The sequence below is a fragment of the Lasioglossum baleicum genome, unplaced genomic scaffold (assembly GCF_051020765.1).
Source record: "Lasioglossum baleicum unplaced genomic scaffold, iyLasBale1 scaffold0068, whole genome shotgun sequence".
Classification (NCBI taxonomy): domain Eukaryota; kingdom Metazoa; phylum Arthropoda; class Insecta; order Hymenoptera; family Halictidae; genus Lasioglossum; species Lasioglossum baleicum.
Window position 1 is genome coordinate 681,224 of NW_027469128.1, and position 26,775 is coordinate 707,998.

A 26,775-nucleotide genomic window follows, 5' to 3' on the forward strand; every position below is an offset into this window, starting at 1 on the left:
CGTTATGTGTTATGCGTTATGCGTAATGCGTTATGCGTTATGCGTTATGGGCTATGCTTTATGCGTTATGCGTTATGCGCTATGGGTTATTCGTTATGCGTCATGCGTTATCCGTTATGCGTAATGCTTTATGCGTTATGCGTTATTCGTTAAGCGTTATGCGTTATGCGTTATGCGTTATGCGTTATGCGTTATGCGTTATGCGTTATGCGTTATGCGTTATGCGTTATGCGTTATGCGTTGTGCTTTACGGGTTATGCGATATGTGTTATGCATATGACTTTTTCATTGAGCGTTATGCGTTATGCGTAATGCGTTAAGCGTTATGCGTTACGCGTTATGCGTTAATCGTTAAGCGTTATGCGTTATGCGCTATGCGGTATGCGTTATTCGTTATGCGTTATGCGTTATGCGTTATGCGTTATGCGTTATGCGTTATGCGTTATGCGTTATGCGTTATGCGTTATGCGTTATGCGTTATGCGTTATGCGTTATGCGTTATGCGTTATGCGTTATGCGTTATGCGTTATGCGTTATGCGTTATGCGTTATGCGTTATGCGTTATGCGTTATGCGTTATGCGTTATGCGTTATGCGTTATGCGTTATGCGTTATGCGTTATGCGTTATGCGTTATGCGTTATGCGTTATGCGTTATGCGTTATGCGTTATGCGTTATGCGTTATGCGTTATGCGTTATGCGTTATGCGTTATGCGTTATGCGTTATGCGTTATGCGTTATGCGTTATGCGTTATGCGTTATGCGTTATGCGTTATGCGTTTTGCGTTATGACTTTAGCATTATGACTTTTGCATTATGCGTTATGCGATATGCGCTATGTGTGATGGGTTATGGGATATGCTTTATGCGTCATGCGTTATGGGATATGCTTTATGCGTCATGCGTTATGCGTTATGCGTTATGCGTCATGCGATATGCGTTATCCGTTATGCGTTATGCGTTATGCGTTAAGCGTTATGCGTTATGCGTTATGCGTTATGCGTTATGCGTTATTCGTTAAGCGTTATGCGTTATGCGTTATGCGTTATGTGTTATGCGTTATGCGTAATGCGTTATGCGTTATGCGTTATGGGCTATGCTTTATGCGTTATGCGTTATGCGCTATGGGTTATTCGTTATGCGTCATGCGTTATCCGTTATGCGTAATGCTTTATGCGTTATGCGTTATTCGTTAAGCGTTATGCGTTATGCGTTATGCGTTATGCGTTATGCGTTATGCGTTATGCGTTATGCGTTATGCGTTATGCGTTATGCGTTGTGCTTTACGGGTTATGCGATATGTGTTATGCATATGACTTTTTCATTGAGCGTTATGCGTTATGCGTAATGCGTTAAGCGTTATGCGTTACGCGTTATGCGTTAATCGTTAAGCGTTATGCGTTATGCGCTATGCGGTATGCGTTATTCGTTATGCGTTATGCGTTATGCGTTATGCGTTATGCGTTATGCGTTATGCGTTATGCGTTATGCGTTATGCGTTATTCGTTAAGCGTTATGCGTTATGCGTTATGCGTTATGTGTTATGCGTTATGCGTAATGCGTTATGCGTTATGCGTTATGGGCTATGCTTTATGCGTTATGCGTTATGCGTTATGGGTTATCCGTTATGCGTCATGCGTTATCCGTTATGCGTAATGCTTTATGCGTTATGCGTTATTCGTTAAGCGTTATGCGTTATGCGTTATGCGTTATGCGTTATGCGTTATGCGTTATGCGTTATGCGTTATGCGTTATGCGTTATGCGTTATGCGTTATGCGTTATGCGTTATGCGTTATGCGTTATGCGTTACGCGTTACGCGTTATGCGTTATGCATTATGCGATATGCGTTACGCGTTATGCGTTATGCGTTATGCGTTATGCGTTATGCGATATGCGTTATGCGTTATGCGTTATGCGTTATGCGTTATGCGTTATGCGTTATGCGTTATGCGTTATGCGTTATGCGTTATGCGTTATGCGTTATGCGTTATGCGTTATGCGTTATGCGTTATGCGTTATGCGTTATGCGTTATGCGTTATGCGTTATGCGTTATGCGTTATGCGTTATGCGTTATGCGTTATGCGTTATGCGTTATGCGTTATGCGTTATGCGTTATGCGTTATGCGTTATGCGTTATGCGTTATGCGTTATGCGTTATGCGTTATGCGTTATGCGTTATGCGTTATGCGTTATGCGTTATGCGTTATGCGTTATGCGTTATGCGTTATGCGTTATGCGTTATGCGTTATACGTTATGCGTTATGCGTTATGCGTTATGCGTTATGCGTTATGCGTTATGCGTTATGCGTTATGCGTTATGCGTTTTGCGTTATGACTTTAGCATTATGACTTTTGCATTATGCGTTATGCGATATGCGCTATGTGTGATGGGTTATGGGATATGCTTTATGCGTCATGCGTTATGGGATATGCTTTATGCGTCATGCGTTATGCGTTATGCGTTATGCGTTATGCGTTATGCGTTATGCGTTATGCGTTATGCGTTATGCGTTATGCGTTATGCGTTATGCGTTATGCGTTATGCGTTATGCGTTATGCGTTATGCGTTATGCGTTATGCGTTATGCGTTATGCGTTATGCGTTATGCGTTATGCGTTATGCGTTATGCGTTATGCGTTATGCGTTATGCGTTATGCGTTATGCGTTATGCGTTATGCGTTATGCGTTATGCGTTATGCGTTATGCGTCATGCGATATGCGTTATCCGTTATGCGTTATGCGTTATGCGTTATGCGTTAAGCGTTATGCGTTATGCGATATGCGTTATGCGTTATGCGTTATGCGTTATGCGTTATGCGTTATGCGTTATGCGTTATGCGTTATGCGTTATGCGTTATGCGTTATGCGTTATGCGTTATGCGTTATGCGTTATGCGTTATGCGTTATGCGTTATGCGTTATGCGTTATGCGTTATGCGTTATGCGTTATGCGTTATGCGTTATGCGTTATGCGTTATGCGTTATGCGTTATGCGTTATGCGTTATGCGTTATGCGTTATGCGTTATGCGTTATGCGTTATGCGTTATGCGTTATGCGTTATGCGTTATGCGTTATGCGTTATGCGTTATGCGTTATGCGTTAAGCGTTAAGCGTTATGCGTTATGCGTTATGCGTTATGTGTTATGCGTTATGCGTAATGCGTTATGCGTTATGCGTTATGGGCTATGCTTTATGCGTTATGCGTTATGCGTTATGGGTTATTCGTTATGCGTCATGCGTTATCCGTTATGCGTAATGCTTTATGCGTTATGCGTTATTCGTTAAGCGTTATGCGTTATGCGTTATGCGTTATGCGTTATGCGTTATTCGTTAAGCGTTATGCGTTATGCGTTATGTGTTATGCGTTATGCGTAATGCGTTATGCGTTATGCGTTATGGGCTATGCTTTATGCGTTATGCGTTATGCGTTATGGGTTATTCGTTATGCGTCATGCGTTATCCGTTATGCGTAATGCTTTATGCGTTATGCGTTATGCGTTACGCGTTATGCGTTATGCATTATGCGATATGCGTTACGCGTTATGCGTTATGCGTTATACGTTATGCGTTATGCGTTATGCGTTATGCGTTATGCGTTATGCGTTATGCGTTATGCGTTATGCGTTATGCGTTATGCGTTATGCGTTATGCGTTATGCGTTATGCGTTATGCGTTATGCGTTATGCGTTATGCGTTTTGCGTTATGACTTTAGCATTATGACTTTTGCATTATGCGTTATGCGATATGCGCTATGTGTGATGGGTTATGGGATATGCTTTATGCGTCATGCGTTATGGGATATGCTTTATGCGTCATGCGTTATGCGTTATGCGTTATGCGTCATGCGATATGCGTTATCCGTTATGCGTTATGCGTTATGCGTTAAGCGTTATGCGTTATGCGTTATGCGTTATGCGTTATGCGTTATTCGTTAAGCGTTATGCGTTATGCGTTATGCGTTATGTGTTATGACTTTAGCATTATGACTTTTGCATTATGCGTTATGCGATATGCGCTATGTGTGATGGGTTATGGGATATGCTTTATGCGTCATGCGTTATGGGATATGCTTTATGCGTAATGCGTTATGCGTTATGCGTTATGGGCTATGCTTTATGCGTTATGCGTTATGCGCTATGGGTTATTCGTTATGCGTCATGCGTTATCCGTTATGCGTAATGCTTTATGCGTTATGCGTTATTCGTTAAGCGTTATGCGTTATGCGTTATGCGTTATGCGTTATGCGTTATGCGTTATGCGTTATGCGTTATGCGTTATGCGTTATGCGTTGTGCTTTACGGGTTATGCGATATGTGTTATGCATATGACTTTTTCATTGAGCGTTATGCGTTATGCGTAATGCGTTAAGCGTTATGCGTTATGCGTTATGCGTTATGCGTTATGCGTTATGCGTTATGCGTTATGCGTTATGCGTTATGCGTTATGCGTTATGCGTTATGCGTTATGCGTTATGCGTTATGCGTTATGCGTTATGCGTTATGCGTTTTGCGTTATGACTTTAGCATTATGACTTTTGCATTATGCGTTATGCGATATGCGCTATGTGTGATGCGTTATGCGTTATGCGTTATGCGTTATGCGTTATGCGTTATGCGTTATGCGTTATGCGTTATGCGTTATGCGTTATGCGTTATGCGTTATGCGTTATGCGTTATGCGTTATGCGTTATGCGTTATGCGTTATGCGTTATGCGTTATGCGTTATGCGTTATGCGTTATGCGTTATGCGTTATGCGTTATGCGTTATGCGTTATGCGTTATGCGTTATGCGTTATGCGTTATGCGTTATGCGTTATGCGTTATGCGTTATGCGTTATGCGTTATGCGTTATGCGTTATGCGTTATGCGTTATACGTTATGCGTTATGCGTTATGCGTTATGCGTTATGCGTTATGCGTTATGCGTTATGCGTTATGCGTTATGCGTTTTGCGTTATGACTTTAGCATTATGACTTTTGCATTATGCGTTATGCGATATGCGCTATGTGTGATGGGTTATGGGATATGCTTTATGCGTCATGCGTTATGGGATATGCTTTATGCGTCATGCGTTATGCGTTATGCGTTATGCGTTATGCGTTATGCGTTATGCGTTATGCGTTATGCGTTATGCGTTATGCGTTATGCGTTATGCGTTATGCGTTATGCGTTATGCGTTATGCGTTATGCGTTATGCGTTATGCGTTATGCGTTATGCGTTATGCGTTATGCGTTATGCGTTATGCGTTATGCGTTATGCGTTATGCGTTATGCGTTATGCGTTATGCGTTATGCGTTATGCGTTATGCGTTATGCGTTATGCGTTATGCGTCATGCGATATGCGTTATCCGTTATGCGTTATGCGTTATGCGTTATGCGTTAAGCGTTATGCGTTATGCGATATGCGTTATGCGTTATGCGTTATGCGTTATGCGTTATGCGTTATGCGTTATGCGTTATGCGTTATGCGTTATGCGTTATGCGTTATGCGTTATGCGTTATGCGTTATGCGTTATGCGTTATGCGTTATGCGTTATGCGTTATGCGTTATGCGTTATGCGTTATGCGTTATGCGTTATGCGTTATGCGTTATGCGTTATGCGTTATGCGTTTTGCGTTATGTCTTTAGCATTATGACTTTTGCATTTTGCGTTATGCGATATGCGCTATGTGTGATGGGTTATGGGATATGCTTTATGCGTCATGCGTTATGGGATATGCTTTATGCGTCATGCGTTATGCGTTATGCGTTATGCGTTATGCGTTATGCGTTATGCGTTATGCGTTATGCGTTATGCGTTATGCGTTATGCGTTATGCGTTATGCGTTATGCGTTATGCGTTATGCGTTATGCGTTATGCGTTATGCGTTATGCGTTATGCGTTATGCGTTATGCGTTATACGTTATGCGTTATGCGTTATGCGTTATGCGTTATGCGTTATGCGTTATGCGTTATGCGTCATGCGATATGCGTTATCCGTTATGCGTTATGCGTTATGCGTTATGCGTTAAGCGTTATGCGTTATGCGATATGCGTTATGCGTTATGCGTTATGCGTTATGCGTTATGCGTTATGCGTTATGCGTTATGCGTTATGCGTTATGCGTTATGCGTTATGCGTTATGCGTTATGCGTTATGTGTTAAACGCGAACGATACAGTTTCGTATGATTCAGCGCCGCGACCACCCCCCTCGTCGTCCCTACAGCACCGCGGCGAGTCTTCACCTCGAAGCGAGCTCCCGTATGTGTGTACGGTGGGGGAATCCACCGATTACCGGTAAATAGGACCCCCAGCCAGTTTGAAGGCGCGTTCCGTTGTAACCTCCTCTGCGAGTACACACGCGAATTATATAATAGCTACGAGCAAGTTTCAAAAACGACCGATAATCTCCTCTGCGAGAAACACGTAGAATAATCTCCCCTGCGAGCTCTGTTCTTTAGGGTTAAAGTGCGTCCGTAGCCTCAGCAACAATAAAGTGCTTGTTTTGTGAACCGTAACACGCGGGTGGAACGATTGACTGAAACCTCTCACGAATATCCAATCTCCGACCGAATTTTCTCCTGTCCTTCTTCACGCGAGTCCAACGCATTTATCGTTCACGGATCCTCAGTTCCCTAAAGGGTTCGTGCAACAGTTTTTGGTCCTTCGAGCCGGATTAGTGAAGAAACCTGGATCGTTCGGAAAACGTTAGAGGCGAAACCAACCGTCCATTTCAAACGTTCGTGTCGGGTCTCGTGACTTTCAAAGTAAAAACACGCTGTGAACATGAATACAAGTGTCACGGAGACCTTCGAAGCGGTGCTGGAGCGGCAAACACAGGCGTTTGCTCAACTCACGAAAATATTGGCGAATACGAAGAAAAAAGGGGTCGACAACTACACCGTGGAGTATCTGGACACCAGGCTGACCATGTATCAGGAGACCTGGACCCAGATTACTTCTTTCAACGGGTACCTCCAAGCGTACCGGAAAGCGGACCGGACGAAAGAAGACCTACCTTACTTCAAGGCCGGAACAATGGATCGGATGGAGGACGCGTACCTTGATGGCTGGTCCTACCTACGGGAGCAGCTGGCCCATCTACGCCCCCCCATCACACCCCCTGCGGCGAATTCATCTATGGCGTTTCCAGCTAGCATGGTAACTCGTCCCGCGCATGTTAAATTACCCCGGATCGAACTCCCGAAATTTGACGGCGATTACACGCGTTGGAAATCGTTCAAATCGCGATTCAATTCCGCGGTAATTGTAAACGAAACCTTGACGGGCTCAGAACGATTGCAGTACTTGCTTAGCGCATTGTCGGGCGAAGCACTAGAATCGATACAGCACCTCGATGTAACGGACGCGAACTTCCAGATCGGCTGGACACGTCTCAAGGAAATTTACGATAACGAACGAGTCATTGTACATACGCTGATGCAAAAACTTTATTCCTTGAAATCGATCAAATTGTCGCAGCTCGACTCGCTGAATCAGTTCACGATTCATTATCGTAACACCCTCGAGGCGTTGTACAAGTTAGGTAGAGGCACGAAAGAGGATCATCTCGTTTATTTCGTTTCGAGCAAGTTCGACCGCGAATTAGAAACGGAGTGGAACAAAACCCTCGGAGATGCACGAACCTACCCAACATACGCGGCGATGGAAAAGTTTGTTTTAGAACAAACCGCGGCGGTTAAGATGTCCAATCAACCGACGCAACAACTACAATCCTCCGCGGGTCCTGCGAAACCGTTACGACAAAAAACGAACGCGCACGTGATTGAAGAAAGTAGGCCGTCTCCTACTTGCTTTCTTTGCAAAGAAGCGCACGTACCCCGCGACTGTAGCATGTTCCGTAGCCTCTCGCCACTAGCGCGCTTCGAGACGCTGAAAAGTCAACACGCGTGCATAAATTGCCTCGGCGCGAATCACACCGTGTCGAATTGCCCGAGCACAAACGTGTGTAGACAGTGTGGTGAAAAGCACCACACATTGCTGCACCGCGGAGAATCCAGGGCCCTCAGCAGACCCAAAACGAGTGGTTACCGAAACCATGCATCTTCGGTCCAGCCCTCGAGATTAGACGCGTCTACCACTCTTCAGACACCGTTATCGGCTCAAGCCCCTGCGCGGCCCGTGAATTCAGAAGAAATCGGTAGTAACGTTGCGACACACTTCGCCGAAGCCAGTCCGAATGGCATTCAGACTGTCCTACTGGCTACCGCAATGGTCAAAGTTTTCGCGCCCAACGGTCAGTCGCGATTAGCCCGCGCGCTATTAGACCAGGGGTCTCAATCCTCGTTCGTGTCCACCAATCTTGTACAGCAGCTACGTTTACAAAAAGTCCGAGCACCGATTTCCGTGACTGGTCTCGGCGGCGAACGAACAAGCACCATTGATTATAGTGTGCAACTGCAGATAGGTTCGTCCAAACAGGAGTCACCAGCACTGTTAACCCGTGCGTTCATAGTGCGCGGTATAACGCAGTACGCGCCGCCGGCGATCCAGATGGAAAATTACAGCGCCCTGTTCGATCTCGCGCTCGCGGACCCCGAGCCCGCATCAAAGCAACGTATCGAATTGCTCCTAGGCGCGGATATCTTCGCGCAAATTCTACGACCTGGCGTTCGACTCCCCAGCAACCAAGGACCGATTGCGCAAAATACGGTATTCGGTTGGATCTTGTCCGGATGCATCAACACCCCGGAAAACCATCGCGTCGCGGTTACCACGCATCACGGGACAATCACGGATCCACTCGAACGTGCGTTAACTCGTTTTTGGGAAACGGAAGCGGTCCCTGAAACGCGTATCCTCACTCCCTTGGAAATAGAATGCGAGCGGCACTTCGAAAAAACCTACTCGCGCGACGCTACCGGCAGATTCGTGGTGCGGTTACCGTTTCTCAAGTCGGTCCCCGAGGACTTCCTCGGAGATTCACTCCGAGGAGCCACCGCGTCACTGGCACGTCTGACCCGGAAACTACGCGAAAACGAGGCGGTAAAATGCGAATATAATGCGTTCATCCGCGAGTATGAGTCGCTCGGCCACATGAACCGTCTCGATGGCGTCGACCGTTCCAGGAATTACATTCCACATCGCGCCGTTCTCCGAGAGGAAAGCTTGACTACAAAGCTCCGAGTCGTTTTTAATGCGTCGAGCCAAACGTCTAGCGGATACTCCTTAAACGACATCCTACTTACTGGTCCGAAGTTACAGTTAGATATCACTCACATCTTATTAGCGTGGCGAATCCACAAATATGTTCTAGTGGCGGACATTGAGAAAATGTTCCGTCAAATTCTCATCCACCCACAAGATCGCAAATATCAATGCATCTTGTGGAGAAGCGAATCTACCGGTAATCTCGAGACGTTCGAATTGAATACGGTAACCTACGGAACCGCCTGCGCCCCGTACCTCTCGATGCGCGTTATACAAGAAGTAAACAAGTTGGAAGGTTCGGAATACCCCCTCGCGTCCCCGATTCTTCGCAACAGTGTTTATGTCGACGACGTATTCATGGGCGCGCCGGACAAACAGCTGCTCGAACAGACTAGAATACAAGTCTGTCAGCTGTTGTCTCGAGGCGGATTCAATCTGCGAAAATGGGCGGGCAACGATGCCGAATCCCTGCGAAATATTCCCGCAGCCACACATTCACACGCGGTGGATCTGCGAATATTCAATGCTTCGGAACTCAAAGTCCTCGGAATCAGGTGGATCCCCTCGGACGACACGTTCTATTTTGACTTACAAAAACTGGCGGTCAGAAAGGAGAAGATGAGCAAGCGCGAATTGCTCTCGGAGATTTCGACGTTGTTCGACCCTCTAGGATGGTTGTCTCCAATTGTTGTTCGAGCCAAAATCTTGATGCAGCAACAATGGCTCGAACGAATCAGCTGGGATGACTGCGTATCGGACGACACCCGCGAAACCTGGAACCTCTTCTGTATGGACTGGCGTGCTTTAACCGCAATGAGGGTCCCGCGGTGGATCCAGTACGCCCCTGACTCACTCGAAATCCAACTACATGGATTCAGCGACGCATCTCGTGCCGCCTTTTCATGCGCGATTTACGCCCGCGTAACGTCGCTCACCGGCGAAACGCATACCACGCTGCTCACAGCTAAATCGCGAGTAGCTCCAATAAAAACTGTCTCTATCCCTATCCTCGAGTTAAACGGAGCCGTCATGCTAACTGAATTGGCCGCTCACGTGACCCACTCGATCGGGATACCGGTAACGAAGACAGTTTGCTGGACGGACTCCACGATTGTCCTCGCATGGTTGCGGAAACACCCAGCAGCTTGGAAGACCATGGTGGCCAACAGGACGTCCAAGATCCACTCCACACTGCCGAATGCCGTCTGGAGACACGTGCCGACGCACTACAATCCTGCAGACCTGAATTCGCGTGGTGTAAGTGCAGAAGCACTGCTGTCATCGACGCTGTGGATCGAGGGTCCATCGTGGTTGAAGAGGGACGAAGAAGACTGGCCCGTTCAGCAGACCTACGAAACGGAGGAGGAAAAATGTAAAACCGCCGTACATAATACGGTCACAATCAAAGATTGGGATGCTCTGTCTCGCTTCTCTAGCTGGCAACGCCTAATCCGCGTATTCTGTCACGTGCGGCGATTTATAAACACGGTGCGAAAGCAAACAAGCACCGCGCCCCCCTCGATCCTCACCGTCACGGAGCTACGCGATTCGGAAATAACAATACTGCGAATAATCCAACGCAGCTCGTTCGCAACCGAAATCGCCGCGTTCGCGCGGAACAAACCGTTGACCAGTGGCTCGTCGCTTTTGCCGCTCAGCCCTTTCATCGACCAATGCGGAGTCGTACGCGTAGGCGGGAGGCTCAGAAACTCCTTTCTGCCTTGGGAAACGAAGCACCCCGCGATATTGCCGAAACATCACGTTTCCGACCTCATTATTCGGGAATCGCATCTTCTCTCCTTGCATGGCGGAAATCAAATCACGACGTACACAACAAGACAAAAATATTGGATCCTAGGGTTGCGTAATTCGGTCCGTCGCGTGATTCATAAGTGCGTCAAATGCGCGCGTTGGCGGGCGGAAACTGCAACGCAGGTAATGCAAGACCTCGTGACGTCACGTTGCCGTCCGTCCCCTCCATTCTCTCACATTGGAGTCGATTACGCCGGTCCCTACCAAGTACGAGACGCACCCGGGCGCGGAAAGCGAACTTATAAAAAATACATTGCAGTATTTATCTGTTTTGCTACTCACGCGGTCCATTTAGAGTTGGTTGATGATTGCTCCACGGCTGCCTTCCTCGCAGCCTTCGACCGCTTCACGTCCAGACGTGGTGTTCCTCAGACGATCACTAGCGACAATGGCACGAATTTCGTAGGCGCGTCCAACGAACTCGCTCGACACTTCGTCGAAGTCACAAATTCGCCGGAATTGAAAAATCGATGCTCCACTCTTCTTATTCAGTGGAAGTTCTATCCCCCGGGCGCTCCTCATCACGGAGGAATGCAGGAAGCCGCAGTCCGGTCAACCAAGCATCATCTTCGTCGTATCATGGGGTCGTTCGCGTCAACCTCCGAAGAGATGTCCACACTGCTTTGCAAGGTGGAAGCCACGTTAAACTCGCGTCCGATTACTCGGGTGCGCGACGACCCAGAGTGTCTTGAAATCCTTACGCCAGGGCACTTTTTAACCGGTAGTCCGCTGATTTCACGTCCGGTTCCTCCCGTGATTGACGAGCCGACAACGCACTTATCACGATGGCAACAAGTGCAAAAATTCCACGAACTGCTGTGGCGCGTATGGTCCCGCGAGTACTTGCAGGAACTGCAGTCGCGGTACAAATGGCAAACTGAACAAAAGGATCTGACTGTAGGAGCGGTAGTCCTCTTGGACAACCCCCTACTACCTCCTAACAAATGGGAATTAGGGAGGGTCGTAAAAACGTTCCCAGGTAAAGACGGCCACGTACGAGTGGTGGAGGTTAAGACCGCGTCCTCAACATATAAACGACCCATCACTCGTGTCTGCCAGTTACCAGTAAACAACTGAAGGCACCCCCCGAATAATGTTGTCGAGCGTGCGACGTCACGACCTACGTGACATAATAGTCGCGGCCGGCCGTCGGCCCAGGTGTCGTCATCCGAAACATTGTAAATATTGTAAATAGTTAGTATGTGTGTGTATGTGTACGTATGTATGGGGAGCTCTTCGAGATATATAGATTATCCGTTTCTGTTGCGCGACCGCGCAAGGCGGGCGGTTTGTTAAACGCGAACGATACAGTTTCGTATGATTCAGCGCCGCGACCACCCCCCTCGTCGTCCCTACAGCACCGCGGCGAGTCTTCACCTCGAAGCGAGCTCCCGTATGTGTGTACGGTGGGGGAATCCACCGATTACCGGTAAATAGGACCCCCAGCCAGTTTGAAGGCGCGTTCCGTTGTAACCTCCTCTGCGAGTACACACGCGAATTATATAATAGCTACGAGCAAGTTTCAAAAACGACCGATAATCTCCTCTGCGAGAAACACGTAGAATAATCTCCCCTGCGAGCTCTGTTCTTTCGGGTTAAAGTGCGTCCGTAGCCTCAGCAACAATAAAGTGCTTGTTTTGTGAACCGTAACACGCGGGTGGAACGATTGACTGAAACCTCTCACGAATATCCAATCTCCGACCGAATTTTCTCCTGTCCTTCTTCACGCGAGTCCAACGCATTTATCGTTCACGGATCCTCAGTTCCCTAAAGGGTTCGTGCAACATTATGCGTTATGCGTTATGCGTTATGCGTTATGCGTTATGCGTTATGCGTTATGCGTTATGCGTTATGCGTTATGCGTTATGCGTTATGCGTTATGCGTTTTGCGTTATGTCTTTAGCATTATGACTTTTGCATTTTGCGTTATGCGATATGCGCTATGTGTGATGGGTTATGGGATATGCTTTATGCGTCATGCGTTATGGGATATGCTTTATGCGTCATGCGTTATGCGTTATGCGTTATGCGTCATGCGATATGCGTTATCCGTTATGCGTTATGCGTTATGCGTTATGCGTTAAGCGTTATGCGTTATGCGATATGCGTTATGCGTTATGCGTTATGCGTTATGCGTTATGCGTTATGCGTTATGCGTTATGCGTTATGCGTTATGCGTTATGCGTTATGCGTTATGCGTTATGCGTTATGCGTTATGCGTTATGCGTTACGCGTTACGCGTTACGCGTTACGCGTTATGCGTTATGCGTTATGCGTTATGCGTTATGCGTTATGCGTTGTGCGTTGTGCGTTATGCGTTATGCGTTATGCGTTATGCGTTATGCGTTATGCGTTATGCGTTATGCGTTATGCGTTATGCGTTATGCGTTATGCGTTATGCGTTATGCGTTATGCGTTATGCGTTACGCGTTACGCGTTACGCGTTACGCGTTACGCGTTATGCGTTATGCGTTATGCGTTATGCGTTATGCGTTATGCGTTATGCGTTACGCGTTACGCGTTACGCGTTACGCGTTACGCGTTACGCGTTATGCGTTATGCGTTATGCGTTGTGCGTTGTGCGTTATGCGTTATGCGTTATGCGTTATGCGTTATGCGTTATGCGTTATGCGTTATGCGTTATGCGTTATGCGTTATGCGTTATGCGTTATGCGTTATGCGTTATGCGTTATGCGTTATGCGTTACGCGTTACGCGTTACGCGTTATGCGTTATGCGTTATGCGTTATGCGTTATGCGTTCTGCGTTATGCGTTATGCGTTATGCGTTGTGCGTTATGCGTTATGCGTTGTGCGTTATGCGTTATGCGTTATGCGTTATGCGTTATGCGTTATGCGTTATGCGTTATGCGTTATGCGTTATGCGTTATGAGTTATGCGTTATGCGTTATGCGTTATGCGTTATGCGTTATGCGTTATGCGTTATGCGTTATGCGTTATGCGTTATGCGTTATGCGTTATGCGTTATGCGTTATGCGTTATGCGTTATGCGTTATGCGTTATGCGTTATGCGTTATGCGTTATGCGTTATGCGTTATGCGTTATGCGTTATGCGTTATGCGTTATGCGTTATGCGTTATGCGTTATGCGTTATGCGTTATGCGTTATGCGTTATGCGTTATGCGTTATGCGTTATGCGTTATGCGTTATGCGTTATGCGTTATGCGGTATGCGTTATTCGTTATGCGTTATGCGTTATGCGTTATGCGTTATGCGTTATGCGCTATTCGTTAAGCGTTATGCGTTATGCGTTATGCGTTATGTGTTATGCGTTATGCGTTATGCGTTATGCGTTATGCGTTACGCGTTATGCGTTATGCATTATGCGATATGCGTTACGCGTTATGCGTTATGCGTTATGCGTTATGCGTTATGCGTTATGCGTTATGCGTTATGCGTTATGCGTTATGCGTTATGCGTTATGCGTTATGCGTTATGCGTTATGCGTTATGCGTTATGCGTTATGCGTTATGCGTTATGCGTTATGCGTTATGCGTTATGCGTTATGCGTTATGCGTTATGCGTTATGCGTTATGCCTTATGAGTTATGCGTTATGCGTTATGCGTCATGCGTCATGCGTCATGCGTTATGCGTTATGCGTTATGCGTTATGCGTTATGCGTTATGCGTTATGCGTTATGCGTTATGCGTTATGCGTTATGCGTTATGCGTTATGCGTTATGCGTTATGCGTTATGCGTTATGCGTTATGCGTTATGCGTTATGCGTTATGCGTTATGCGTTATGCGTTATGCGTTATGCGTTATGCGTTATGCGTTATGCGTTATGCGTTATGCGTTATGCGTTATGCGTTATGCGTTATGCGTTATGCGTTATGCGTTATGCGTTATGCGTTATGCGTTATGCGTTATGCGTTATGCGTTATGCGTTATGCGTTATGCGTTATGCGTTATGCGTTATGCGTTATGCGTTATGCGTTATGCGTTATGCGTTATGCGTTATGCGTTATGCGTTATGCGTTATGCGTTATGCGTTATGCGTTATGCGTTATGCGTTATGCGTTATGCGTTATGCGTTACGCGTTACGCGTTACGCGTTACGCGTTACGCGTTACGCGTTATGCGTTATGCGTTATGCGTTCTGCGTTATGCGTTATGCGTTGTGCGTTATGCGTTATGCGTTGTGCGTTATGCGTTATGCGTTATGCGTTATGCGTTATGCGTTATGCGTTATGCGTTATGCGTTATGCGTTATGCGTTATGAGTTATGCGTTATGCGTTATGCGTTATGCGTTATGCGTTATGCGTTATGCGTTATGCGTTATGCGTTATGCGTTATGCGTTATGCGTTATGCGTTACGCGTTACGCGTTACGCGTTATGCGTTATGCGTTATGCGTTATGCGTTATGCGTTATGCGTTATGCGTTATGCGTTATGCGTTATCCGTTATGCGTTATGCGTTATGCGTTATGCGTTATGCGTTATGCGTTATGCGTTATGCGTTATGCGTTATGCGTTATGCGTTATGCGTTATGAGTTATGCGTTATGCGTTATGCGTTATGCGTTATGCGTTATGCGTTATGCGTTATGCGTTATGCGTTATGCGTTATGCGTTATGCGTTATGCGTTATGCGTTATGAGTTATGCGTTATGCGTTATGCGTCATGCGTTATGCGTTATTCGTAATGCGTTATGCGTTATGCGTTATGCGTTATGCGTTATGCGTTATGCGTTATGCGTTATGCGTTATGCGTTATGCGTTATGCGTTATGCGTTATGCGTTATGCGTTATGCGTTATGCGTTATGCGTTATGCGTTATGCGTTATGCGTTATGCGTTATGCGTTATGCGTTATGCGTTATGCGTTATGCGTTATGCGTTATGCGTTATGCGTTATGCGTTATGCGTTATGCGTTATGCGTTATGCGTTATGCGTTATGCGTTATGCGTTATGCGTTATGCGTTATGCGTTATGCGTTATGCGTTATGCGTTATGCGTTATGCGTTATGCGTTATGCGTTATGCGTTATGCGTTATGCGTTATGCGTTATGCGTTATGCGTTATGCGTTATGCGTTATGCGTTATGCGTTATGCGTTATGCGTTATGCGTTATGCGTTATGCGTTATGCGTTATGCGTTATGCGTTATGCGTTATGCGTTATGCGTTATGCGTTATGCGTTATGCGTTATGCGTTATGCGTTATGCGTTATGCGTTATGCGTTATGCGTTATGCGTTATGCGTTATGCGTTATGCGTTATGCGTTATGCGTTATGCGTTATGCGTTATGCGTTATGCGTTATGCGTTATGCGTTATGCGTTATGCGTTATGCGTTATGCGTTATGCGTTATGCGTTATGCGTTATGCGTTATGCGTTATGCGTTATGCGTTATGCGTTATGCGTTATGCGTTATGCGTTATGCGTTATGCGTTATGCGTTATGCGTTATGCGTTATGCGTTATGCGTTATGCGTTATGCGTTATGCGTTATGCGTTTTGCGTTATGACTTTAGCATTATGACTTTTGCATTATGCGTTATGCGATATGCGCTATGTGTGATGGGTTATGGGATATGCTTTATGCGTCATGCGTTATGGGATATGCTTTATGCGTCATGCGTTATGCGTTATGCGTTATGCGTCATGCGATATGCGTTATCCGTTATGCGTTATGCGTTATGCGTTAAGCGTTATGCGTTATGCGATATGCGTTATGCGTTATGCGTTATGCGTTATGCGTTATGCGTTATGCGTTATGCGTTATGCGTTATGCGTTATGCGTTATGCGTTATGCGTTATGCGTTATGCGTTATGCGTTATGCGTTATGCGTTACGCGTTATGCGTTAATCGTTAAGCGTTATGCGTTATGCGCTATGCGGTATGCGTTATTCGTTATGCGTTATGCGTTATGCGTTATGCGTTATGCGTTATGCGTTATGCGTTATTCGTTAAGCGTTATGCGTTATGCGTTATGCGTTATGTGTTATGCGTTATGCGTAATGCGTTATGCGTTATGCGTTATGGGCTATGCTTTATGCGTTATGCGTTATGCGTTATGGGTTATTCGTTATGCGTCATGCGTTATCCGTTATGCGTAATGCTTTATGCGTTATGCGTTATTCGTTAAGCGTTATGCGTTATGCGTTATGCGTTATGCGTTATGCGTTATGCGTTATGCGTTATGCGTTATGCGTTATGCGTTATGCGTTATGCGTTATGCGTTATGCGTTATGCGTTATGCGTTATGCGTTGTGCTTTACGGGTTATGCGATATGTGTTATGCATATGACTTTTTCATTGAGCGTTATGCGTTATGCGTAATGCGTTAAGCGTTATGCGTTACGCGTTATGCGTTAATCGTTAAGCGTTATGCGTTATGCGCTATGCGGTATGCGTTATTCGTTATGCGTTATGCGTTATGCGTTATGCGTTATGCGTTATGCGCTATTCGTTAAGCGTTATGCGTTATGCGTTATGCGTTATGTGTTATGCGTTATGCGTTATGCGTTATGCGTTATGCGTTACGCGTTATGCGTTATGCATTATGCGATATGCGTTACGCGTTATGCGTTATGCGTTATGCGTTATGCGTTATGCGTTATGCGTTATGCGTTATGCGTTATGCGTTATGCGTTATGCGTTATGCGTTATGCGTTATGCGTTATGCGTTATGCGTTATGCGTTATGCGTTATGCGTTATGCGTTATGCGTTATGCGTTATGCGTTATGCGTTATGCGTTATGCGTTATGCGTTATGCGTTATGCGTTATGCGTTATGCGTTATGCGTTATGCGTTATGCGTTATGCGTTATGCGTTATGCGTTATGCGTTATGCGTTATGCGTTATGCGTTATGCGTTATGCGTTATGCGTTATGCGTTATGCGTTATGCGTTATGCGTTATGCGTTATGCGTTATGCGTTATGCGTTATGCGTTATGCGTTATGCGTTATGCGTTATGCGTTATGCGTTATGCGTTATGCGTTTTGCGTTATGACTTTAGCATTATGACTTTTGCATTATGCGTTATGCGATATGCGCTATGTGTGATGGGTTATGGGATATGCTTTATGCGTCATGCGTTATGGGATATGCTTTATGCGTCATGCGTTATGCGTTATGCGTTATGCGTCATGCGATATGCGTTATCCGTTATGCGTTATGCGTTATGCGTTAAGCGTTATGCGTTATGCGATATGCGTTATGCGTTATGCGTTATGCGTTATGCGTTATGCGTTATGCGTTATGCGTTATGCGTTATGCGTTATGCGTTATGCGTTATGCGTTATGCGTTATGCGTTATGCGTTATGCGTTATGCGTTATGCGTTATGCGTTATGCGTTATGCGTTATGCGTTATGCGTTATGCGTTATGCGTTATGCGTTATGCGTTATGCGTTATGCGTTATGCGTTATGCGTTATGCGTTATGCGTTATGCGTTATGCGTTATGCGTTATGCGTTATGCGTTATGCGTTATGCGTTATGCGTTATGCGTTATGCGTTATGCGTTATGCGTTATGCGTTATGCGTTATGCGTTATGCGTTATGCGTTATGCGTTATGCGTTATGCGTTATGCGTTATGCGTTATGCGTTATGCGTTATGCGTTATGCGTTATGCGTTATGCGTTATGCGTTATGCGTTATGCGTTATGCGTTATGCGTTATGCGTTTTGCGTTATGACTTTAGCATTATGACTTTTGCATTATGCGTTATGCGATATGCGCTATGTGTGATGGGTTATGGGATATGCTTTATGCGTCATGCGTTATGGTATATGCTTTATGCGTCATGCGTTATGCGTTATGCGTTATGCGTCATGCGATATGCGTTATCCGTTATGCGTTATGCGTTATGCGTTAAGCGTTATGCGTTATGCGATATGCGTTATGCGTTATGCGTTATGCGTTATGCGTTATGCGTTATGCGTTATGCGTTATGCGTTATGCGTTATGCGTTATGCGTTATGCGTCATGCGTTATGCGTTATGCGTTATGCGTTATGCGTTATGCGTTATGCGTTATGCGTTATGCGTTATGCGTTATGCGTTATGCGTTATGCGTTATGCGTTATGCGTTATGCGTTATGCGTTATGCGTTATGCGTTATGCGTTATGCGTTTTGCGTTATGACTTTAGCATTATGACTTTTGCATTATGCGTTATGCGATATGCGCTATGTGTGATGGGTTATGGGATATGCTTTATGCGTCATGCGTTATGGGATATGCTTTATGCGTCATGCGTTATGCGTTATGCGTTATGCGTCATGCGATATGCGTTATCCGTTATGCGTTATGCGTTATGCGTTAAGCGTTATGCGTTATGCGATATGCGTTAAGCGTTATGCGTTATGCGTTATGCGTTATGCGTTATGTGTTATGCGTTATGCGTAATGCGTTATGCGTTATGCGTTATGGGCTATGCTTTATGCGTTATGCGTTATGCGTTATGGGTTATTCGTTATGCGTCATGCGTTATCCGTTATGCGTAATGCTTTATGCGTTATGCGTTATTCGTTAAGCGTTATGCGTTATGCGTTATGCGTTATGCGTTATGCGTTATGCGTTATGCGTTATGCGTTATGCGTTATGCGTTATGCGTTGTGCTTTACGGGTTATGCGATATGTGTTATGCATATGACTTTTTCATTGAGCGTTATGCGTTATGCGTAATGCGTTAAGCGTTATGCGTTACGCGTTATGCGTTATGCGTTATGCGTTATGCGTTATGCGTTATGCGTTATGCGTTATGCGTTATGCGTTATGCGTTATGCGTTATGCGTTATGCGTTATGCGTTATGCGTTATGCGTTATGCGTTATGCGTTATGCGTTATGCGTTATGCGTTATGCGTTAAGCGTTATGCGTTACGCGTTATGCGTTAATCGTTAAGCGTTATGCGTTATGCGCTATGCGGTATGCGTTATTCGTTATGCGTTATGCGTTATGCGTTATGCGTTATGCGTTATGCGTTATGCGTTATGCGTTATGCGTTATTCGTTAAGCGTTATGCGTTATGCGTTATGCGTTATGTGTTATGCGTTATGCGTAATGCGTTATGCGTTATGCGTTATGGGCTATGCTTTATGCGTTATGCGTTATGCGTTATGGGTTATTCGTTATGCGTCATGCGTTATCCGTTATGCGTAATGCTTTATGCGTTATGCGTTATTCGTTAAGCGTTATGCGTTATGCGTTATGCGTTATGCGTTATGCGTTATGCGTTATGCGTTATGCGTTATGCGTTGTGCTTTACGGGTTATGCGATATGTGTTATGCATATGACTTTTTCATTGAGCGTTATGCGTTATGCGTAATGCGTTAAGCGTTATGCGTTACGCGTTATGCGTTATGCGTTATGCGTTATGCGTTATGCGTTATGCGTTATGCGTTATGCGTTATGCGTTATGCGTTATGCGTTATGCGTTATGCGTTATGCGTTATGCGTTATGCGTTATGCGTTATGCGTTATGCGTTATGCGTTATGCGTTATGCGTTATGCGTTATGCGTTATGCGTTATGCGTTATGCGTTATGCGTTATGCGTTATGCGTTATGCGTTATGCGTTATGCGTTATGCGTTATGCGTTATGCGTTATGCGTTATGCGTTATGCGTTATGCGTTATGCGTTATGCGTTATGCGTTATGCGTTATGCGTTATGCGTTTTGCGTTATGACTTTAGCATTATGACTTTTGCATTATGCGTTATGCGATATGCGCTATGTGTGATGGGTTATGGGATATGCTTTATGCGTTATGCGTTATGCGTTATGCGTTATGCGTTATGCGTTATGCGTTATGCGTTATGCGTTATGCGTTTTGCGTTATGACTTTAGCATTATGACTTTTGCATTATGCGTTATGCGATATGCGTTATGCGTTATGCGTTATGCGTTATGCGTTATGCGTTATGCGTTATGCGTTATGCGTTACGCGTTATGCGTTATGCGTTATGCGTTATGCGTTATGCGTTATGCGTTATGCGTTATGCGTTATGCCTTATGAGTTATGCGTTATGCGTTATGCGTCATGCGTCATGCGTTATGCGTTATGCGTTATGCGTTATGCGTTATGCGTTATGCGTTATGCGTTATGCGTTATGCGTTATGCGTTATGCGTTATGCGTTATGCGTTATGCGTTATGCGTTATGCGTTATGCGTTATGCGTTATGCGTTATGCGTTATGCGTTATGCGTTATGCGTTATGCGTTATGCGTTATGCGTTATGCGTTATGCGTTATGCGTTATGCGTTATGCGTTATGCGTTATGCGTTATGCGTTATGCGTTATGCGTTATGCGTTATGCGTTATGCGTTATGCGTTATGCGTTATGCGTTATGCGTTATGCGTTATGCGTTATGCGTTATGCGTTATGCGTTATGCGTTATGCGTTATGCGTTATGCGTTATGCGTTATGCGTTATGCGTTATGCGTTATGCGTTATGCGTTATGCGTTATGCGTTATGCGTTATGCGTTATGCGTTATGCGTTATGCGTTATGCGTTATGCGTTATGCGTTATGCGTTATGCGTTATGCGTTATGCGTTATGCGTTATGCGTTATGCGTTATGCGTTATGCGTTATGCGTTATGCGTTATGCGTTATGCGTTATGCGTTATGCGTTATGCGTTATGCGTTTTGCGTTATGACTTTAGCATTATGACTTTTGCATTATGCGTTATGCGACATGCGCTATGTGTGATGGGTTATGGGATATGCTTTATGCGTCATGCGTTATGGGATATGCTTTATGCGTCATGCGTTATGCGTTATGCGTTATGCGTCATGCGATATGCGTTATCCGTTATGCGTTATGCGTTATGCGTTAAGCGTTATGCGTTATGCGATATGCGTTATGCGTTATGCGTTATGCGTTATGCGTTATGCGTTATGCGTTATGCGTTATGCGTTATGCGTTATGCGTTATGCGTTAAGCGTTATGCGTTACGCGTTATGCGTTAATCGTTAAGCGTTATGCGTTATGCGCTATGCGGTATGCGTTATTCGTTATGCGTTATGCGTTATGCGTTATGCGTTATGCGTTATGCGTTATGCGTTATTCGTTAAGCGTTATGCGTTATGCGTTATGCGTTATGTGTTATGCGTTATGCGTAATGCGTTATGCGTTATGCGTTATGGGCTATGCTTTATGCGTTATGCGTTATGCGTTATGGGTTATTCGTTATGCGTCATGCGTTATCCGTTATGCGTAATGCTTTATGCGTTATGCGTTATTCGTTAAGCGTTATGCGTTATGCGTTATGCGTTATGCGTTATGCGTTATGCGTTATGCGTTATGCGTTATGCGTTATGCGTTATGCGTTATGCGTTATGCGTTATGCGTTATGCGTTATGCGTTATGCGTTATGCGTTATGCGTTGTGCTTTACGGGTTATGCGATATGTGTTATGCATATGACTTTTTCATTGAGCGTTATGCGTTATGCGTAATGCGTTAAGCGTTATGCGTTACGCGTTATGCGTTAATCGTTAAGCGTTATGCGTTATGCGCTATGCGGTAAGCGTTATTCGTTATGCGTTATGCGTTATGCGTTATGCGTTATGCGTTATGCGTTATTCGTTAAGCGTTATGCGTTATGCGTTATGAGTTATGTGTTATGCGTTATGCGTAATGCGTTATGCGTTATGCGTTATGGGCTATGCTTTATGCGTTATGCGTTATGCGTTATGCGTTATGCGTTATGCGTTATGCGTTATGCGTTATGCGTTATGCGTTATGCGTTATGCGTTATGCGTTATGCGTTATGCGTTATGCGTTATGCGTTATGCGTTATGCGTTATGCGTTATGCGTTATGCCTTATGAGTTATGCGTTATGCGTTATGCGTCATGCGTCATGCGTTATGCGTTATGCGTTATGCGTTATGCGTTATGCGTTATGCGTTATGCGTTATGCGTTATGCGTTATGCGTTATGCGTTATGCGTTATGCGTTATGCGTTATGCGTTATGCGTTATGCGTTATGCGTTATGCGTTATGCGTTATGCGTTATGCGTTATGCGTTATGCGTTATGCGTTATGCGTTATGCGTTATGCGTTATGCGTTATGCGTTATGCGTTATGCGTTATGCGTTATGCGTTATGCGTTATGCGTTATGCGTTATGCGTTATGCGTTATGCGTTATGCGTTATGCGTTATGCGTTATGCGTTATGCGTTATGCGTTATGCGTTATGCGTTATGCGTTATGCGTTATGCGTTATGCGTTATGCGTTATGCGTTATGCGTTATGCGTTATGCGTTATGCGTTATGCGTTATGCGTTATGCGTTATGCGTTATGCGTTATGCCTTATGCGTTATGCCTTATGAGTTATGCGTCATGCGTCATGCGTTATGCGTTATGCGTTATGCGTTATGCGTTATGCGTTATGCGTTATGCGTTATGCGTTATGCGTTATGCGTTATGCGTTATGCGTTATGCGTTATGCGTTATGCGTTATGCGTTATGCGTTATGCGTTATGCGTTATGCGTTATGCGTTATGCGTTATGCGTTATGCGTTATGCGTTATGCGTTATGCGTTATGCGTTATGCGTTATGCGTTATGCGTTATGCGTTATGCGTTATGCGTTATGCGTTATGCGTTATGCGTTATGCGTTATGCGTTATGCGTTATGCGTTATTCGTTAAGCGTTATGCGTTATGCGTTATGCGTTATGCGTTATGCGTTATGCGTTATGCGTTATGCGTTATGCGTTATGCGTTATGCGTTATGCGTTATGCGTTATGCGTTATGCGTTATGCGTTATGCGTTATGCGTTATGCGTTATGCGTTATGCGTTATGCGTTATGCGTTATGCGTTATGCGTTATGCGTTATGCGTTATGCGTTATGCGTTATGCGTTATGCGTTATGCGTTATGCGTTATGCGTTATGCGTTATGCGTTATGCGTTATGCGTTATGCGTTATGCGTTATGCGGTATGCGTTATGCGTTATGCGTTATGCGTTATGCGTTATGCGTTATGCGTTATGCGTTATGCGTTATGCGTTATGCGTTATGCGTTATGCGTTATGCGTTATGCGTTATGCGTTATGCGTTATGCGTTATGCGTTATGCGTTATGCGTTATGCGTTATGCGTTATGCGTTATGCGTTATGCGTTATGCGTTATGCGTTATGCGTTATGCGTTATGCGTTATGCGTTATGCGTTATGCGTTATGCGTTATGCGTTATGCGTTATGCGTTATGCGTTATGCGTTATGCGTTATGCGTTATGCGTTATGCGTTATGCGTTATGCGTTATGCGTTATGCGTTATGCGTTATGCGTTATGCGTTAGGCGTTACGCGTTATGCGTTATGCGTTATGCGTTATGCGTTATGCGTTATGCGTTATGCGTTATGCGTTATGCGTTATGCGTTATGCGTTATGCGTTATGCGTTATGCGTTATGCGTTATGCGTTATGCGTTATGCGTTATGCGTTATGCGTTATGCGTTATGCGTTATGCGTTATGCGTTATGCGTTATGCGTTATGCGTTATGCGTTATGCGTTATGCGTTATGCGTTATGCGTTATGCGTTATGCGTTATGCGTTATGCGTTATGCGTTATGCGTTATGCGTTATGCGTTATGCGTTATGCGTTATGCGTTATGCGTTATGCGTTATGCGTTATGCGTTATGCGTTATGCGTTATGCGTTATGCGTTATGCGTTATGCGTTATGCGTTATGCGTTATGCGTTATGCGTTATGCGTTATGCGTTATGCGTTATGCGTTATGCGTTATGCGTTATGCGTTATGCGTTATGCGTTATGCGTTATGCGTTATGCGTTATGCGTTATGCGTTATGCGTTATGCGTTATGCGTTATGCGGTTTGCGTTATGACTTTTGCATTATGACTTTTGCATTATGCGTTATGCGTTATACGTTATGCGTTATGCGTTATGCGTTATGCGTTATGCGTTATGCGTTATGCGTTATGCGTTATGCGTTATGCGTTATGCGTTATGCGTTATGCGTTATGCGTTATGCGTTATGCGTTATGCGTTATGCGTTATGCGTTATGCGTTATGCGTTATGCGTTATGCGTTATGCGTTATGCGTTATGCGTTATGCGTTATGCGTTATGCGTTATGCGTTATGCGTTATGCGTTATGCGTTATGCGTTAAGCGTTATGCGTTACGCGTTATGCGTTAATCGTTAAGCGTTATGCGTTATGCGCTATGCGGTATGCGTTATTCGTTATGCGTTATGCGTTATGCGTTATGCGTTATGCGTTATGCGTTATGCGTTATGCGTTATGCGTTATTCGTTAAGCGTTATGCGTTATGCGTTATGCGTTATGTGTTATGCGTTATGCGTAATGCGTTATGCGTTATGCGTTATGGGCTATGCTTTATGCGTTATGCGTTATGCGTTATGGGTTATTCGTTATGCGTCATGCGTTATCCGTTATGCGTAATGCTTTATGCGTTATGCGTTATTCGTTAAGCGTTATGCGTTATGCGTTATGCGTTATGCGTTATGCGTTATGCGTTATGCGTTATGCGTTATGCGTTATGCGTTATGCGTTGTGCTTTACGGGTTATGCGATATGTGTTATGCATATGACTTTTTCATTGAGCGTTATGCGTTATGCGTAATGCGTTAAGCGTTATGCGTTACGCGTTATGCGTTATGCGTTATGCGTTATGCGTTATGCGTTATGCGTTATGCGTTATGCGTTATGCGTTATGCGTTATGCGTTATGCGTTATGCGTTATGCGTTATGCGTTATGCGTTATGCGTTATGCGTTATGCGTTATGCGTTATGCGTTATGCGTTATGCGTTATGCGTTATGCGTTATGCGTTATGCGTTATGCGTTATGCGTTATGCGTTATGCGTTATGCGTTATGCGTTATGCGTTATGCGTTATGCGTTATGCGTTATGCGTTATGCGTTATGCGTTATGCGTTATGCGTTATGCGTTATGCGTTATGCGTTATGCGTTATGCGTTATGCGTTATGCGTTATGCGTTATGCGTTATGCGTTATGCGTTATGCGTTATGCGTTATGCGTTATGCGTTATGCGTTATGCGTTATGCGTTATGCGTTATGCGTTATGCGTTATGCGTTATGCGTTATGCGTTATGCGTTATGCGTTATGCGTTATGCGTTATGCGTTATGCGTTATGCGTTATGCGTTATGCGTTATGCGTTATGCGTTATGCGTTATGCGTTATGCGTTATGCGTTATGCGTTATGCGTTATGCGTTATGCGTTATGCGTTATGCGTTATGCGTTATGCGTTATGCGTTATGCGTTATGCGTTATGCGTTATGCGTTGTGCTTTACGGGTTATGCGATATGTGTTATGCATATGACTTTTTCATTGAGCGTTATGCGTTATGCGTTATGCGTTATGTGTTATGCGTTATGCGTTATGCGTTATGCGTTATGCGTTATGCGTTATGCGTTATGCGTTATGCGTTATGCGTTATGCGTTATGCGTTATGCGTTATGCGTTATGCGTTATGCGTTATGCGTTATGCGTTATGCGTTATGCGTTATGCGTTATGCGTTATGCGTTATGCGTTATGCGTTATGCGTTATGCGTTATGCGTTATGCGTTATGCGTTATGCGTTATGCGTTATGCGTTATGCGTTATGCGTTATGCGTTATGCGTTATGCGTTATGCGTTATGCGTTATGCGTTATGCGTTTTGCGTTATGACTTTAGCATTATGACTTTTGCATTATGCGTTATGCGATATGCGCTATGTGTGATGGGTTATGGGATATGCTTTATGCGTCATGCGTTATGGGATATGCTTTATGCGTCATGCGTTATGCGTTATGCGTTATGCGTCATGCGATATGC

The 26,775-nt window shown here is 45.0% G+C and overlaps 1 protein-coding gene across 1 annotated transcript; it reads left to right on the top strand.

Annotated features, from left to right (window-relative positions):
- The first annotated feature begins 6,771 nt into the window (after window positions 1–6,771).
- Window positions 6,772–12,045, top strand: LOC143219757 (uncharacterized). The gene has a single exon (XM_076445635.1). The coding sequence runs from the start codon at window positions 6,772–6,774 to the stop codon at window positions 12,043–12,045; it is 5,274 nt and encodes a 1,757-aa protein (XP_076301750.1).
- The last annotated feature ends 14,730 nt before the right edge of the window (window positions 12,046–26,775 follow it).

Bases quoted from the DNA above. Each gene is read 5' to 3' on its own strand.
- LOC143219757 (XM_076445635.1), top strand. From the start codon at position 6,772: ATGAATACAAGTGTCACGGAGACCTTCGAAGCGGTGCTGGAGCGGCAA.